A 16,024-nucleotide genomic window follows, 5' to 3' on the forward strand; every position below is an offset into this window, starting at 1 on the left:
AGATTTTGTCTTGATTCCTTAAAAACAAGCTAGAGAATGTCGTCCATAGATTCAACAAACTGCAGAGGGAAACGATACAAGCTCTATATACAGGTAGCAAACTACGTATACATATACGCACATGTACGTACGTAGATTACCATCTCTACATATATAATTACAGCTTTTCAACTCCAGTCTAACATTACACATCCAAAAGATCTACGCATGCAAACAGTACCAAACCGAGCTTGACATACACAAACTTAAAGCTGCAAAGACGTAGAAACCAACATTGATTTGTTGCCGAGTGGAAAGAGGCTCATATCTCACACGTCGTTAGGAGGACGAGGGCTCCCGGGTCCAACCTCGTTGGACTTCTCGTACGCATCCGATGTAGACCTTCTCCGAAACCGATACGACTCTCTGCCTCCTAAACAACATCAGCAACATTAACATCTTTACTCAGTTATAACACCTATATATATAATTCCACTAGTACACATACAAAGTTCGATACATTAATTTCATGACCACTAATCATAATTAAGCTTAAACTAGTAATAACCTATGTACAATAATGGGAACCCTAGGGTCATTAATGCAACCTGTACATTCAATCTTAACCGTCCATTAAATAATAATAAGAGAAACTACGTACTTGATAAAGAGGAGAATTCAAGTTCTGACAGTTCACTATATTTAGGGCAAATGCATCCAAAACTTTTGTAATGGTACAAAAACGACATCTAACATCAAATAAGTGTGGCAAAGTTGGGGTTATATTATTTTTTTGTCCAGATAGGGACAAGAGATGGGATTCGAACTCTCCTCTTACATGTTTGTTTAAATTTTTATAATCACTAAATCAAATAGCCGAAGATAGTATCATATATTTGCTACATATAATAAAACCTTAATTTTATCATCAATATATATGAGGATTGTTGTAAGTTGTGACATTATATCCCACAAAGGGAAGACCCCACAACACTAATAGACCTGCATTAAAGACACCATGAATTATTGTTGAATTTAAAAAAGTAACCTAAATGGCCAAAACTAGGGCAGATATATTTCTCTAAGCTTTATTATACCCATGCATGATTTAACGTCAACGAGGACGTTATTGTCATTTCAAAATTCTCCGACAAAATTCACACTTGCATCCACCTAACATTACATTATCATTATCCATTTAGGAAACGTATGAATTTATTAAATGACAAAATACCCTCCTAAAGTCGACTTATCAGAAAACAAAAATTAAGTTGACATATCAACCCTGCTGTATGCCACTTATGAAGATGTTTCTCCTCCTTTTGGGAGAGGACATTTTGGGATTTAAGAAATAAACAGGGACGAATCCGACAACTAAAGAGGGAAAAAAAATAAAGAAATGGGATAATATATTACCAGAAAAAGGAGATACCGGAGGAGTCGACCCCGCTGGCGATACCGGAGGCGATCCGCTCGGGTGACCCGGCGGTTTTACGATCATAATAGTACGTGTCACTCTCGTCGCTTTCTCCGACGTCTCATCACAGTAGGATCTCACACTCCCGCCATCTGATTCTGATCATTAGATCACCAAACCATATTAAAGAAAAAAAAGGAAAAAAAGTGAACCCTTAAATATCTGTAGTAAAGTTTCATTTCTTAACAATCTTTCCTTTATTATCAGCTGATCGCCAGTTCGATTTGACACTTTCAATTACTTTTGGCGACAATTTGATTACATTTAGTTAGATATCGTTATTTTATATGTGTCTATAGTGTGTCGTCGCCACCACCGACGTAAAATAGCGAGGGTTGGGGAGGGAGAGGGGGGTCTAAGCGTACCCTTGGCGGAGTTAGGCCTGAAAGTGAAAGTGGAGTGCTTTCGGAGCTTGCCGAGGCCGTTATCGGGTCGGGGACCTGCAACGGTGTCGTCCCACAACTGGTCAAGCAGCCCCATATGATTGGAAGCAAAGCAGAAGATCAGCGTATCTTAAAATCCTTCTTTGAAAAAAAGAAAACCAGATAGCCAGGATACAGAGGAGCTAAGTAGGAGTGACGAAGATATTTAACGACGAAACGAGGGGGTTAAAGTTCGAACAAGTTAGGATTAATCTGGACCGTTGATTTGGATCTGACAAAAAGTAATATTTGTCAAATGAATCGAGGAGCACGCAATTAGGGATAAGATCAGGGTTGACAGGTGGGACCAAAAAACTCGGAGATCTTAGGTGTCAGGGCATGTCACGTGACAAGGTCATCTTTTACGAACGCTGAAAAATCAAAAATACCCTCAACCTATATCCAGTTGGATTGTAAATGGTTAGACTTTTGAAGAAAATTACGAGGCTGACCTAACTAGACTCTCAGCCGCCTTCTGATATAATGTTATATTTTTGGGTTTAATATAAAGTCTTAATATAAGTAAAGATGAAGAAAAAAATTTGATTCGAAATTAAATTTTTGATTTTATTTTAAATATTTTTAATTATTAGATCAAAAGTTTGGAGATAATATATAATGTTATATTTGAAACTTGAGGGTTGAGACAATAATTAATCCGCTGTTATATTATTAATAATGTTTAATTAATTAATACAGTGATTATCACACTATTCAGCTGCTACTTGACTGCTTCAAAGGAAAGCACGGTCCCAAAATAATTGTTTAAGAAATTTGGATGGGGAAATTATGGTGACTTTTGCTTAAACACATTATTAAAAAATTAGGTTGCCAAGTCGATTTGTTTTAATCTCTTCTTCTCCTTGTCTTCATCCATAAAGATGTCGAGTGAAATTCTTGTCCTAATCACAAAAACCCAAATCATTACTCTAACTTCTAATCCCCCATGAAATTAAATTAAAATGGTTTTAGTGCGTGTTTAGATTCAATTTCATTTTTAACAAGATATAATTGAATTCATCGATTAAATTTAAATATTAATTTTAATAAAATTTATTTAACATAAGTTTTTTACTAAATTTTTTTTAATCATAATTATAATAATAATTTTTAATCATAATTATAATTATTATTATTATTATTTTTAATCTCATCATCTATTCAAATGAAACTTTAGATTAAGTGAGATAAAGTGTTAATTTTTAAGCATTTATTTTAAAAAATTACACAAATGATAAAAATTGAAAAAAATGATAATTTTGATGCATTTTTTTATGTTTTCTATTTTGGTTCAATGAATAGATCTAAAGAACCGTAAATTTAATTAACTCATACAATTTCATTAATAAATCTAAAATTTATATCTCAATCTATGTAATCTATTTATATATTTTCTTCATTATTTTCGAATTACGACTTATTTTTTGTATAAAAAAAAAAAACTCAACAAATAAGTTACTTAACATGAAAAAACCTAACTAATTGTATATTTCACAATCTAAAGTTAAAAGCTCTTTACCACTTTTGTTGCGATAATACCAATTTCATTAGTTTTGTCGCAATAAAGAATAAAAGGTCAAGATCGGCCGAAAAAGAAAAGAATAAAAGGTTAAGACTTGACTAAGTCTTAACCTTGTTGTGGCTGAGGAAACAACTGGACTATAGCTTCGGACATTCAGAAGAACTGGACCTCCAAGGTTACTTCTGTCTTAGCATAAAACTAAACAAATTGCTTTTGAAAATTGACCTGCATATAACACTAGAAGACCTAGTAATAAACTTGATCATGCATCCGAGCCTAGGAAGGTCATCCAAAAGGTCAACAAATGCAAAATCACAACTCTGCTTTAGATCAAGAAGAGTGGATGATTCAATACCTCTGAGTTCAGTTCACCAATGGAAATATCAATAATGCAAAGACAAAAACATAAAAACACAACAATTTAACTACATTTTATGGTTATTCATTTTGGTGCATGTAACACTAACCAACAATGCATTCATCCTTGGATCTAGCCCACTTATCAATTCAGGAACAAAAGATGAATCACCAAGAAGCACGGGTTAAGCGAAGTAAATGCTTTTTTTCCAAATTTTCTAATTCAAAGCAATTTGACACCTGCTTCCCTGAGAGAATCAATGACAGCCTTCACCTTACCATGATACTTCTGTTCTCGCTTTAAGGAAACAGAAACAGCAGGTATCTCTTTGAGCAGCAAGCGTTCCCCAAGTATCTTCCCAATCTTGGCAGCAGCCGCCACGTCCCGAGTAGATTCCATGCTTGACCTGAGGGCCTTCTCCTGTGAGCTAGCCGAGGAAGCTACAGTCGCAGTTGGCGAATGGATTACTTGGGCACTGACATACTTGTTTGTGAAGTGCATCTTCAGGACATAGGGCTTCAGGAATTTTATAATTCTTGGAGGTCTAACGGGTGGAGGGATAACCATCTCTGTCCACAAAGAAAAAAAATTAGATTAACTCCAACAAAAATACAGTCAGCCACTGAAATTTGTTTGTAGAGGATCAAAATCGTAAAGAAGAATATCTCAAATTGCAGAGAAAAGCTTACTAGCCATACGTATGATATCTGATTTAAAAAAGAACAAAAAAAAAAAAAAAAACTTATTAGCAAGATAAATATCATGCCAAAAGTTTTACTAAATTGAAAAGCAAAGCTTCTGGCTTTGGGGAAATGAATTGGGAAACCCATCTAGGGTCTGAACAACATTATTGAAATGACTTAGTAAAAACAAGAAACAGACTTCTGAAAGGACATAGCAATCTAATACGGTGAAGCGATTCGAAAATAATACAAATATAAAATATAAAATAATAAGATTTAAAATTTTAATAAAAATCATATTATTTTAATAAAATAAATAAATATATTTTATATTTTCGTATTAATTATGAATTATGATATATAATTTTCATATAAAATTATAATATTGAATATATAAATTATTAATATTTTACATAATAAAAATACACGAATTGTAATTACAATAAAACTTGATAGACAGCTTCCTATTATCCTATTTTCAGATGCATTGCAATTTGTTCATATTCAATTTAACAGGTTATTGGTAAAATTGACTCCAACTATTCCCACACGCAAGCCCCAGCAAACCAAATCATCCATGTTCCAAGAAAAAGATTAAGAATATGATCACTTTAAATGTATATTACAACTTTGAGGACAAAATGTTTTACAATAAATGGCTTATAAAGATTCCTTAACTTACACTACATCTTAATTGGTTTCTGTTTCTCTCATAAGCATTTTATCGAACATGTTTTGACATGTCAAATGCCAATTACAGAAAACTACTCCCACCAAAAATTAACGTTTTTATGAAATCTAACGATAATCGGAACTCAAACTGAAAATGAAGCAAAATGTTATATACTAAAAACATAAATTTGTGATTATATGAAGCTTTTAGAGATATTGAAGTGAGTTTTAAAAGATTTTGTGAGTGGGTGAAAATATAAGAGACCTTTTAGAGATGAAGTCAGTTTTAGGAAAATTTTGTGTGGGATCTTCGGGTAAAAAAGAGCAAAAGGAAAGGAAGACAAGCCACCGCCGGCAGTAACTGACGGATGTGGCAACGGTGGCTATCGGTGTTGAAGTTGGCGGGAAAAAAAAAAAAGAAGCAGGATTACCTCTGAGAGAGAGAGAGTGAGGAGCGGCCGTGTAGAGAGTCAGGGTCAGGGAGAGTAGATGAGAGATGCTACGGGGTTTTTAGGTATTTTATTGGTGATCCAGAACGTTGCCGTTTTGAAGTTAGCAAAACAAAATAAAACAAAATAAAAAAAGAAGAGAGAAGCGGCCTTTGGGGTGCCCAGGCCCTAAGAAAATTGTGTTTTGGACCGACAAGAAATGCTCAAATCTAATTGATTAAAGTCCAACTTTTTAGGAAGAGATAATTCATTATTTAATTTTTCGCTTTTTTTATTTATTTGATTATTATTTATAATATTTCATTGTTTCTTTTAATTTGAATTCATAACGTTGTTAAATTTATTAAATACAGATAAAATTAATAAACAATTCAATAATAATCAATAATGAAAATTATTTTTAAAATTTTTAGAAATTTGAAGTGGCATTTATTCAAAAAAAAAATTAAATGATGAGTAATATAATGGATTGGAAGAGAAAATAATAAAAAATAAATATAAAAAATAAAAATATTAAATAAGGTGAAAATAAAATAATTCAAAAATTACATCCCTATATATTTACTTGCATTTTTGTCAATATTTATTTCAATAATTAATACATATATAAAAAATTTATCAAATGATGCAAATATGTAAAAAGATTAAATAGAAGCAACTTTTTTTATACCCTCCCCAAGGAAAAAAAAAACAAAACAAAACAAAACAAAAGCAACTTGCATCAGCATTCAAACAAGAAAATTCAGAAATTAATTAAACCTTTGTCTCTCTTCCTTATTTTTCTAAGGTCCTTTTCACCTCCCTTGAGCATCAAAAGTAGAGAAAGTCATAGAATTGGACATCTAATTTTGAGTAAAAAAAAAAAAGAAAATAATCAATTAGATATTAATTTAATTGATAAGAGTCGTTTATTTTACTATATAAATATTTTAAGTTCAAATCTAATTTATTATTAAAATTATTTCAAATATATAATTTTTTATAATTATTCTTAAATTGTCAAATATAATCTATCTATTTTTAAATTTTTGGTAAAAAATAATGAGAGATTGGACTGTTAAAAAGATTTAATCTCCCCATCAATTTGGTAAAAGATTGAAGAAAGATAACTATTCATTCATCCTGTGCAACAAAATTTAACCAAATGTGAAGAATAAACTTTACCAAATCCAAGCCAATCTAAAAAAAAAAAAAAATACTGAATTTGTCTTACATAACAATGGATTCAGAGTTTCGAAGAATTTGGCTGGCATGTTGGACCAACCGGACATCAAGTAGACATAGACATTCGCTAAGCATGTGACAAAATCATTGTCAGAAAGTGGGTTTTTTCACGACCCCAGAAAATGTGCATTGCGTGTCCAAACTTCATCATTTCATAGTCTTCGACTCTCCTCTTTTCTCCCTCACTCTCTCTTTCATTCACTGTCACCATTGCTTGCATTTTAAGGTTCTGCACCCTCTTTGTTCCCTGTCCCTTATCTGTTTCAATTTCCTACACCCGATTGCCCTGTCCAATTATGCTTCTTTTTCCCCATCTCAGTTAAGATCATTAACCAAAATCAAGAACTAAATAAATAGTATAATTATAGTGTTATTACCTTATTATTGATCGATTAATTTTTAATTAAATTATTTAAAATTAAATTAATTAAAGTAAATTAAATTATTTTTATTAATTGAATCGATTAAATTTAATTTCATTAATTTTTTAAATAATTTAATAATATATATTTAAATTAAATTATATTTTAAAATTTAAAATTTTCATATTTTATATAAATTAAAATAAAATTATCTAATAAAATATTTAAATATTAAATCATTATATTAAAAATTATAATAACTTATTAGATAAAATAATTAATTTTATATATTTATCATTTTATATTTAAAATATATTATATTTCAATTAAAATTTTAATTAATTCAATTAAATCGATATTTGAATTGAATTAATTAAAAATCAAATTTTTTAAATTCACTTTCGTTAATTAATTAATTCAATTAAATTAATTCAATTTATTAATTCTATTAAAATCAATTTTCGATTTTTTTAAATGTGAAAGTACAATGAGGAAGCGTCCCCCAGGTTTTAAGGCAAAGTTAAGGGTACTGCAACTTTGCTTATAAACAGGTCTTTTCGACTGCCAAAATAAAGTCCCATTTATTTAAGCTCTTACGCCATCTTTGCTTTCCTTCTGTGACAAATGGGACAGTTCCATCCAACCAAGCGTGTGTTGTTTGCTTCACCCTCGACCTTCAACGATATGCTCCGTACACACATCCAAGTGTCAGAGGGACAGAGAGGGGAGCAACAAGTCAACAATGCAAGTACAATTTGTATGCATCCTGTTGTATTTGGTCAAAAACAGATTCATTTCTTCTCCAAATGAGCATTTGCCTTTTGTTTTTCCTAGAAAGTAAATTCCATTGGTTTTTCTTCCTTCTTGTTACGGTACAGCTTATAAACTAAAAAAAGAAATTTCTACTGCCCTTTCATTGGTGCAGAACAACTGTATGGAGAAAGCCCTCTGAAGTATGAAACAATCCTCATTGAACAATGTATTCATAGGTTAAAAATTGACAAACAGATAAATGGAACTAACTTTCTAGCACATTGGTTTCCATTTCTCATTTTTCTTTTCTGTTATGAACTAACTTTCATAGGTCATGCACATATAATTGCAACAGTTGCATGTTACAGTATGTCTTCCATGCAAATCGATGATGAAATCATAGTGCAAACATCGAAAAACCTAAGAAGTACATACATACATACATACATACATACATATATATGTCTTTGTGCCAACATTGGATTGTTTGCATGTAGTATTATATTATCAGAAAACTGAAAGTGAATCCTCTTGGCAGAGTGTTTTTATGAAACCTTGATTTTTCCTATAAGACTTACAAAAGCAAAAACAAGAATTAATCGTGGCAAGTGAAGAGAGAAACTAAGGTGAAGTAAGGGCAGTGAGAGATAACAAAATTGAGCCATATAATCTTACCTTTCTGATCATCTGTATTTTCACAAGAGAGTTGTACTGCGATCACCAACGAGAGTGAGAGAAAAAGCTGAGGAACTCATGGTGGAAAAGGGGAGCACGTGCAAAGTTCACTTGCGGCATGTAAAAACTTGGAGATGGCTAAACACAGAACTTGCACGTGCCCTGCTTCTCCAACAAGAGCTACTCACCCATCATGACAAAATCCATAGAAGAAAATTTTTTAAGTGATCAGATGAGTGGAAAAAGCAAAGAAACTCTCATGCATTTATATACAAGTTGTTGCAAGAGAGAGAGAAAGAGAAAAAAAAAAAAAAAGGTGAAAAAGAGTTATTGAGATTGAGTCTAGAAGTGGCCATTCTTTAAAGACACCATCCCAGTATCAGTTTTCAGGTGTCTGTTAAGGCCAAAGGCCATGCCCCCCCCTTCCTTCAACACACACACACCATCCTTAATGAATTTCAAGATGAAGATGATACAAAACACACCCCCTTCAATTAATTAACAATGCCGTATCACTTCTCTCCCTGGTCAGAAACATGATCAGCACTTGCCCTATCAATGAGAATCAAAGCTGTGGGTCCTACCCCTCATTGCACGTGACATGCAAGTGCAATATGATGTAAGTGGGATTTTGGAAATGGCCAAGAATTGATGGTATCCCCCTGTAATAGATATGACCTTGAATTTGACACAGCTTCCAGTGAATCTTATCCTTACCGGTTTTGATTTGTGGGTTGATACTTGATATATTGCCTATTAGGTATGAAATGGGTCAGTTTTGTGCCTTTGTTGGGATGCTTTCTGCCGCCAAATAGAGCAAAACCCATTTCTTTTATCCAAAATTTGCTCATCATGTCAACACAAATCTGTATTGAAACTTTAAAATTCTTGATCTCATCACTTTAAATTTTTAGCCTAAACTCGGAGTCTAATTGCTGCTTTTGGCATTGCTGGGGAGTTGCTAGGAGAGACCATGGTCCTTTTTTCTCTACTTGGAATCCTGTTTGCATTAATTCCTTTCAGATACTTGACGTGTTAAGTTAGATAATGTTGAATATGCTCCATTTTCCAACTAACATCAAGGCTACAATTTTATATTATTCTATTTCTTGTGATTCAGTACCTGAGGCATGTTTAGATTTTGTATAAAAGCGATTGCAGAAAAATTTACAGAGATGGAAACAATAACCTGACATGCAAATGAGTAATTTTTTTCATTTACACCTTCCTAAGCTTCATGATTAAGCACTGTTTGTAAGTGGGGAGACATGATTTTATGGGTGGGAGATCGAATTTTGGGTGGTGAAATCTCCAAAGCTAGCTATTTGCCTTGTTACTCAAGTAAAAATATTGGTGTGTGTATCTAATGCCAGCCTGCGCCAATCTTGGATTCTGGAAATTCAAATATGGAATGCTAGTAACTTGACATTTGACCAAAGGATTGATGGCTATGAAAGTTTGAATGGCAGTAAAAGGGGGGAAGAGACCTTGGCTTTTGGCATGGCAAAAGACCGGATGGTGGTGAGCGTGATGTAGCGGCAATAACCAGACACAGACAGCAGAACAGTGAAAGAAATTGCACTTTGGGGTTGCGTGTTGGACCCAAGTTTTTTATTAAAGATTGACAGAGAAGAAAAGGGCTTTTTCTTTTCTTCTTCAAAGAAGTTTCAATGCTGGTTCCGGGAGAGAACAGGAAGAGTCCCTAGGTAGATATGATTCCCCATGTTTGGTAAGGAATTTACTTCCTTGCTTCACCCCCCCATGGTTTATGGTAGTTTTCACATCTGACCAAGTCCAGGATCTCTCCATTGTCTTATAAATGTTTTACCAAGAGAGAAAGAAACCAATTGAAAAATGCATATTATTGAGCAATGCTGCAATGATTTACCATCCCCATATAATTTTTGTTTTGAAATACATATGGAAATCAAATCCTGACCAGGAACAAAATGTTCATTCAATAGGCAGAGTCTGGATAATGTAAGTGTAGATTTCTCTAACTTTGCCCATTGCATTTGGAGTCTAGAACTATGCTGAAGGGAAATAAAAGGTTTAATGCTTGCAATTGCCAAGGTAACCTGGAAACACTGAAACTTTTCCGACGAAATGTAACTACGATCGAGCATCACCATGGAATCAGTACCCAATAAAGGATTCCAAAGACTAATATGTAATAACACATCAGAAGAATGGTCATAGGTGGATTCAATTCTGTTCGAACTCCAAATCATTCTAAGCTTAATAGCAATATCACAACATAAAATACATTCAATTGGTGAAACAGAGGCATTTCTAAATCTCATATTCAATAACTAAAACAAGTTTTGTAAACCTGATTGTTCAAAGCCTCAAACAATCAGATACTGAAAAATAAAAAGATAAAAAACAAGTAGCATTACAACTGATTGTTCCCAGATATCAATCTTCTTCCTCGCCTTCATTCTCGGCAATGTTGAAGTACCTTAGTTCATAAACAGTTCGATCCTTGTTGGATGCAATCACTCGGAGCCAATCCCGTACGTTATGTTTCTTTAAGTATTTTTTGGTCAAGTACTTCAGATACCTGAAAGAAATGGAGACAAATACTAAGGGAACGAACATGAAACCTGAAACCAACCAGTTGAAGATTCTACAAGCAAATGAAACTAATGCGAGAAGTAAAGAGAAATATACCCTATGTTTATAAAAAGCCAAACTCTGACCAAAAGATTCCTCTAACTCCCTACACCTAAAACTAAAATATATTTCATCTGGAAACCACACAGGAAATTTTGGCTCAAGCAGAAAATTGAAGTTCCTTTCAGTCAGTAAAGATTACTAATGGAGGTTCTAGAGCCATAAACCGACAAGAAAGCACGACTAAGCACGACAACACCAAAGTTATTACTCAGAGATCAGAACAAGCAAGGCTAATATGCGAGAAATAAATCAAAATCAACCTCAATTTAAGTAAATGCAAGCCAAATAGGTTAATCAAATATCTTACCTCAATAGTTTTAACTACCCATACTGCAAGAAAGCTCATGCCTTAAACAGTTTGATAAGAATACAAAAATACAATCACATCTTAGTGCAAAAAACACATCCTCTTATTCTTTTTACCTCTTGGAGAAACAGTTTGATAAGAGTGCAAAAAAACAATCCCATCTTAGTGCAAAAAACACATCCTCTTATTCTTTTTACCTCTTGGAGAAGGCCCCATCAGAAGTGACAATGATTTTGCTCTTATCGCGGGTGAGAGTTACAGTTTCACCAAGCGCACCAGCCTTCCCTCCAACCTTTATTCTCTCCTGAAGAAATTTCTCCAGTGAGGCAATGTCCATGATCTTATCCTCCACTGGCTTCGAACAATCAATAGTGAAGGTAACTCCCTTCTTCTTCCCCTTGGGTCCCGCTGCATTACCTCGACTCATTTTCAATTTATCCTATTCCAATCAACCAATACCAAAAAAAAAAAAAAAAAAATCAACACAAATTTATTAAAGTCCTGTCACCACAAAAACAAAAAATAGAACTTTCCTTCATTTTCTCGACAAGCAAACACCAATCAGCCAATACCAAAAAAAAAAATAAAATCAACCAAGTTTATTAAAGTCCTGTCACCACAAAACAAAAAACAGAACTGTCCTTCATTTTCTCGACAAGCAAGCACATACTACAAAGATAAATGTGTACTCTTACAATCAGCTTAAATGAAAACATTAAATCAACGATTCAATGACAATATTTAAGTAGCCTATCTTTGAGTCATACTCTGTTTGGTAGCTGAGATAATGCAGGAACTAAATTACATCAAACAATGAAAGTAGAGGGATTGCTTCATTAGTAAAACGAAAAAAAATAAAATTTTATGAGTAGCCAATGGATTTTACTTTGCAGTTTATTCAGTAAGACATTCCATCAAACTTTCCTTCATTTTCACAGAAAGAAAAAGAAGAGAAAGGGAAAAGAGAGTTACCAATGGAGAAAGCGTTGAAGCTGTAACTGAAGAGAAAGGCGGCGACTAGAACAAGAACGAAAAAAAGGTAGGGTTTTTAAGCCATTCATTCATTCTGCTAATGATCCAGTGTGACAGTGGTCATCGTTTGCCGTGAAAAAGTAATGCTGATCAACGGCCAAAGATTTACTAAGACAGGTACGCACTTAATTTATAGAGATTAATTTAATCAATCACTTCAATTAGTGCATAGTTTGAGGATCAAACTCATAATTTATTTAATACATTAATATTAGTATTTATTTCTATTAAAAGTTTTAATTATCAATTCTGTAATTCTTAAATCGATTCTAAATTGAAAATTTTCAAGTGGACTTTCTTCAAAATTAAAAGTTTTTTAAAGAGTTTAAAAGTCTGACTCTTTAAAATTGAAAATTTTGAATTCCAATCTCAATTGTAATAAAAAAAATAAAAATTTTATAACTTATAAATAGTGAAACTGCCCTTTTGCTTTGACTTGTCAATTGAGAGGCTAAAAATGTAATGAATCAATTGGATCATACATGTGAATGTCTCTGCTGTTGGATGTTCATGCTATGCAAGACAAAGATGGCAACACAACTGACTTCTGTTGGTTTGCTCCTGCCTGCCTCCTGCCAAATGATAAAATTCTTTGATCCATTGGGGCACATGGAACGATGTAAATGAAGATATATATACATCAATACTTTCAAATTATTTAACTTCAATTAAAATAAAACTCAAATTTGATAATTTGATTTTATTATTGTTGAATCGAATTCAAACTCAAATTCAAATAATTGATTTGTCAAACAAGTTATTTAAGTTCAATTAAAATAAAAATTCAAATTCGATTTAATTATTGTTGAATTGAACTCAAATTCAAGTAATTGATTTATCAAACAAGTTAAATTCAAACTTTTTAATATATAATTCGAAGATTTGACAAATTTAATCGAATTTTTATATTTTAATATAGATATTTTTATTTTATATATATATATATATGAATTCAAGCTCAAATTTAAATTCGAATATAAATAATCAAATTTGAAATAAAAAATAAAAATCGAATTTATTTTTTTATTTAATAAATAACCTTAATCGAACGAATTTGAATAAATCATGAATCAAACTTAAACTTAAAATTTAAAACCTGATCGAACTAGAACTGAATTTCAAACAACAAATTTTGAGTCGAGCTTAAGTTTCTTATTGTATCGACTTGACTTGGCTCGATGGCTCAATTACACCTATAAGCACATAACCGCAAGCAACTGAGCACAAGCTATTAGATCCTCAGCGCAAGGCTGCAAAACCTCTCTAAAGTCAATTCAACTACGTTCATGTTTCACAGACAATCGGAATTAATCATCCATCCATTAATGACAAACAAAAATTGATCTATGATGAAAAGAACACCCTTCTTTTCTGTAAATTCTAAGGTTCAAACTTTATCTCAATCCACTTACAAGCCCCACGGGTAAGTCATATGTAAATAACCAAAACAGTTGAAAAGATTATGATGAAAAGGGGCAAAAGTAATGTATCTTTAAAACAAAAATTTTTATTAACTTGGGTAAGTTATAGACCCAAGAAGCAATTATCAGAGTCATATCAAGAATCATTTACTCTTTGTGCGAGTATCTATCAGCCGGAAGCAATTTTGCGTATGGATCAGCTTTGGGTCTGTTCCTATGATCATAGTATTCAATCACTGCAGCACCTGCTAACGCAGCCAATGTAAAAGCTTGCGCATGCAACCTGAATTGAAGGCAGACGACAACGGTTAACAATGAGGCACAATAAGTAAAGCAAGGCGTAAACATCGACAGCTATTACAACTTACAAGGTTAGCAAGACAAAAGGCAAGTCAATCTCAAGAAAGATGGGTTTTTTTGCAATGCATACAAATTCACCCCTAACAAATCTATATATAACACTTAAGCAACATGATAATGCAAAAAGAAGAGTAAAGCACAGTCTAGAAAGGTATCAAACTTGTGCATTTACAGACAGAACGATTACATTTGTAGCTCCTTCACCCCCTCTTCCTTTCAACCGTTTTTTGTCCTTTGTTGGGGTTAAGACTATGCAATAAGCATATAAACTTCAACCAAACTTGCAGAATTAAACTAATAGCATCACATAAATTTCAAGTAAAATCAAATGACAGTATTTTCACCATAGCCTAGGAGAATTCCTTCATATCAAATTCTTTTATGGTTTGGAAAAACTATTTTTTAGTTCTTCTTACCGTCCAATTAATCAGATACCAAAAATCGTCTGGAAAAAATTCCAGACAAAACACATTACCATAGCTGTAACTACAATAAACTAAATCTTATATCTTATAACTCTGGAGTCGGCTACATGAAAGGCCGAAAAACATAATCCTGTAGGGTCATGTTTCTAACTACATTGTCTAAAAATTTTTAAAGGAAGAACCAAGCCTTATATCTTATAACTCTGGAGTCGGCTACATGAAAGGCCAAAAAAGATAATCATGTAGGGCCATATTTCTAACTACATTGTATAAAAATTTTTAAAGGGAGACCTCAAAAAGTTCCCAAAAATTTTCCCTTACAAAAATTCATATCTTGCAAACGTCATACAACAATCAACCAAGGCCCAGACATAGCATAATTGTATCACCTAGCACAGGTGGTGAAGAAATATGCCTCATCTAATCGAAAGCAACAGCTTGAAACATAAACAATCAAACTATTTACGACCCAAAACCAACAGTAATAGAAGGATGCTTTGAATGTTTATAAAATCATCAAACACGCAAAACAAAAGCAAAATTCTAACAAAAAAGAATTAAAAGTTTCAAAACACAGAAGACGAATTTCATTACTTTCTAATACCTTTTTGCATGAATCCAACGACAGATATATAAATGAACCAAAATTTCCATAACCCAACGAAAGAAAATCAAATAAAAAAGATTTAAGATTTACCTAGCGTGAATGATCTTGACGCTGGTTTTCATGTTGGGTTGAGACCAATTGTAAGCAATGGAACCCGCAATACCGCTAAGCCACAAACACCCTTTTGTTCGAAACAACAACCAAAAAAAAATAAAGAAACGAAAAACATTAAGATCCTAGCAAAAGAAACACACAAATTATAAAAAAAAAATCACGTGAAAATTGGAAAAAGAAAATAATTACCAACAGTTCTAAGCTTGTGATCAACGACCCATTCCCTTATGGATTCAATCTTGCTCTTCGATTCCGCCATTTTTTGACAAAAACAGAAACAATAGAGAAAAATATATTTGTTTTTATAAGAGAGAAGGACAAAGCGAAGTCGGCGGCTGGCAAATACTGTGGGCGGAAATCTTGCCACGTAGGAAAATATTGACCTGTTTTCTTAACGAGGTTTGCGTTGTGTCACGTGCAAATTTGGCTTGTTATTAATCATCATTTTCTTTTCTTTTAATTTTTTATTTATTTCATTTTCATATTGTGTTTTTGTTTTTCGG

At 32.7% G+C, this 16,024-nt stretch overlaps 4 protein-coding genes across 9 annotated transcripts; all 4 read right to left on the reverse strand.

The window, feature by feature from the left end:
* Positions 1-14: 14 nt before the first annotated feature.
* On the reverse strand, positions 15-2,026 carry LOC111293989 (dormancy-associated protein homolog 3-like). Of its 4 annotated transcripts, none has more exons than XM_089743052.1 (3): positions 1,822-2,026; positions 1,412-1,554; positions 15-412 (listed from the first exon to the last, which is right to left on the reverse strand). In XM_089743052.1, exons 1-3 carry the CDS (start codon positions 1,934-1,936, stop codon positions 302-304), a joined length of 369 nt encoding a protein of 122 aa, XP_089599178.1. In that variant the 5' UTR covers positions 1,937-2,026; the 3' UTR covers positions 15-301. The 4 variants fall into 4 exon arrangements, with proteins under 4 accessions (XP_089599178.1, XP_022742824.1, XP_022742825.1 ...); XM_022887089.2 differs by having other exon boundaries at positions 15-405; positions 1,396-1,554; XM_022887090.2 differs by having other exon boundaries at positions 15-409; positions 1,396-1,554.
* A 1,679-nt stretch (positions 2,027-3,705) lies between these two features.
* LOC111293988 (Ribosomal L18p/L5e family protein) lies at positions 3,706-5,643 on the reverse strand. 3 transcript variants are annotated; one of them, XM_022887087.2, is made up of 2 exons: positions 5,545-5,643; positions 3,706-4,327 (listed from the first exon to the last, which is right to left on the reverse strand). In XM_022887087.2, exon 2 carries the CDS (start codon positions 4,323-4,325, stop codon positions 3,981-3,983), a length of 345 nt encoding a protein of 114 aa, XP_022742822.1. In that variant the 5' UTR covers positions 4,326-4,327; positions 5,545-5,643; the 3' UTR covers positions 3,706-3,980. The 3 variants fall into 3 exon arrangements, with proteins under 3 accessions (XP_022742822.1, XP_089599174.1, XP_022742821.1); XM_089743048.1 differs by lacking the exon at positions 5,545-5,643 and adding an exon at positions 5,379-5,525; XM_022887086.2 differs by lacking the exon at positions 5,545-5,643 and adding an exon at positions 4,448-4,468.
* Positions 5,644-10,745: 5,102 nt separating this feature from the next.
* LOC111294073 (large ribosomal subunit protein eL22y) lies at positions 10,746-12,667 on the reverse strand. The gene is made up of 3 exons (XM_022887239.2): positions 12,535-12,667; positions 11,760-12,001; positions 10,746-11,139 (listed from the first exon to the last, which is right to left on the reverse strand). The coding sequence occupies exons 2-3, from the start codon at positions 11,987-11,989 to the stop codon at positions 10,995-10,997; spliced, it is 375 nt and encodes a 124-aa protein (XP_022742974.2). The 5' UTR covers positions 11,990-12,001; positions 12,535-12,667; the 3' UTR covers positions 10,746-10,994.
* Positions 12,668-13,939: 1,272 nt separating this feature from the next.
* Positions 13,940-15,867, reverse strand: LOC111295488 (uncharacterized). Its single transcript, XM_022888991.2, has 3 exons — positions 15,711-15,867; positions 15,498-15,588; positions 13,940-14,298 (listed from the first exon to the last, which is right to left on the reverse strand). Exons 1-3 carry the CDS (start codon positions 15,778-15,780, stop codon positions 14,163-14,165), a joined length of 297 nt encoding a protein of 98 aa, XP_022744726.1. The 5' UTR covers positions 15,781-15,867; the 3' UTR covers positions 13,940-14,162.
* Positions 15,868-16,024: the final 157 nt, after the last annotated feature.

Source organism: Durio zibethinus, chromosome 14 (genome assembly GCF_047325235.1).
Source record: "Durio zibethinus cultivar Kanyao isolate XHJ-2024 chromosome 14, ASM4732523v1, whole genome shotgun sequence".
Classification (NCBI taxonomy): domain Eukaryota; kingdom Viridiplantae; phylum Streptophyta; class Magnoliopsida; order Malvales; family Malvaceae; genus Durio; species Durio zibethinus.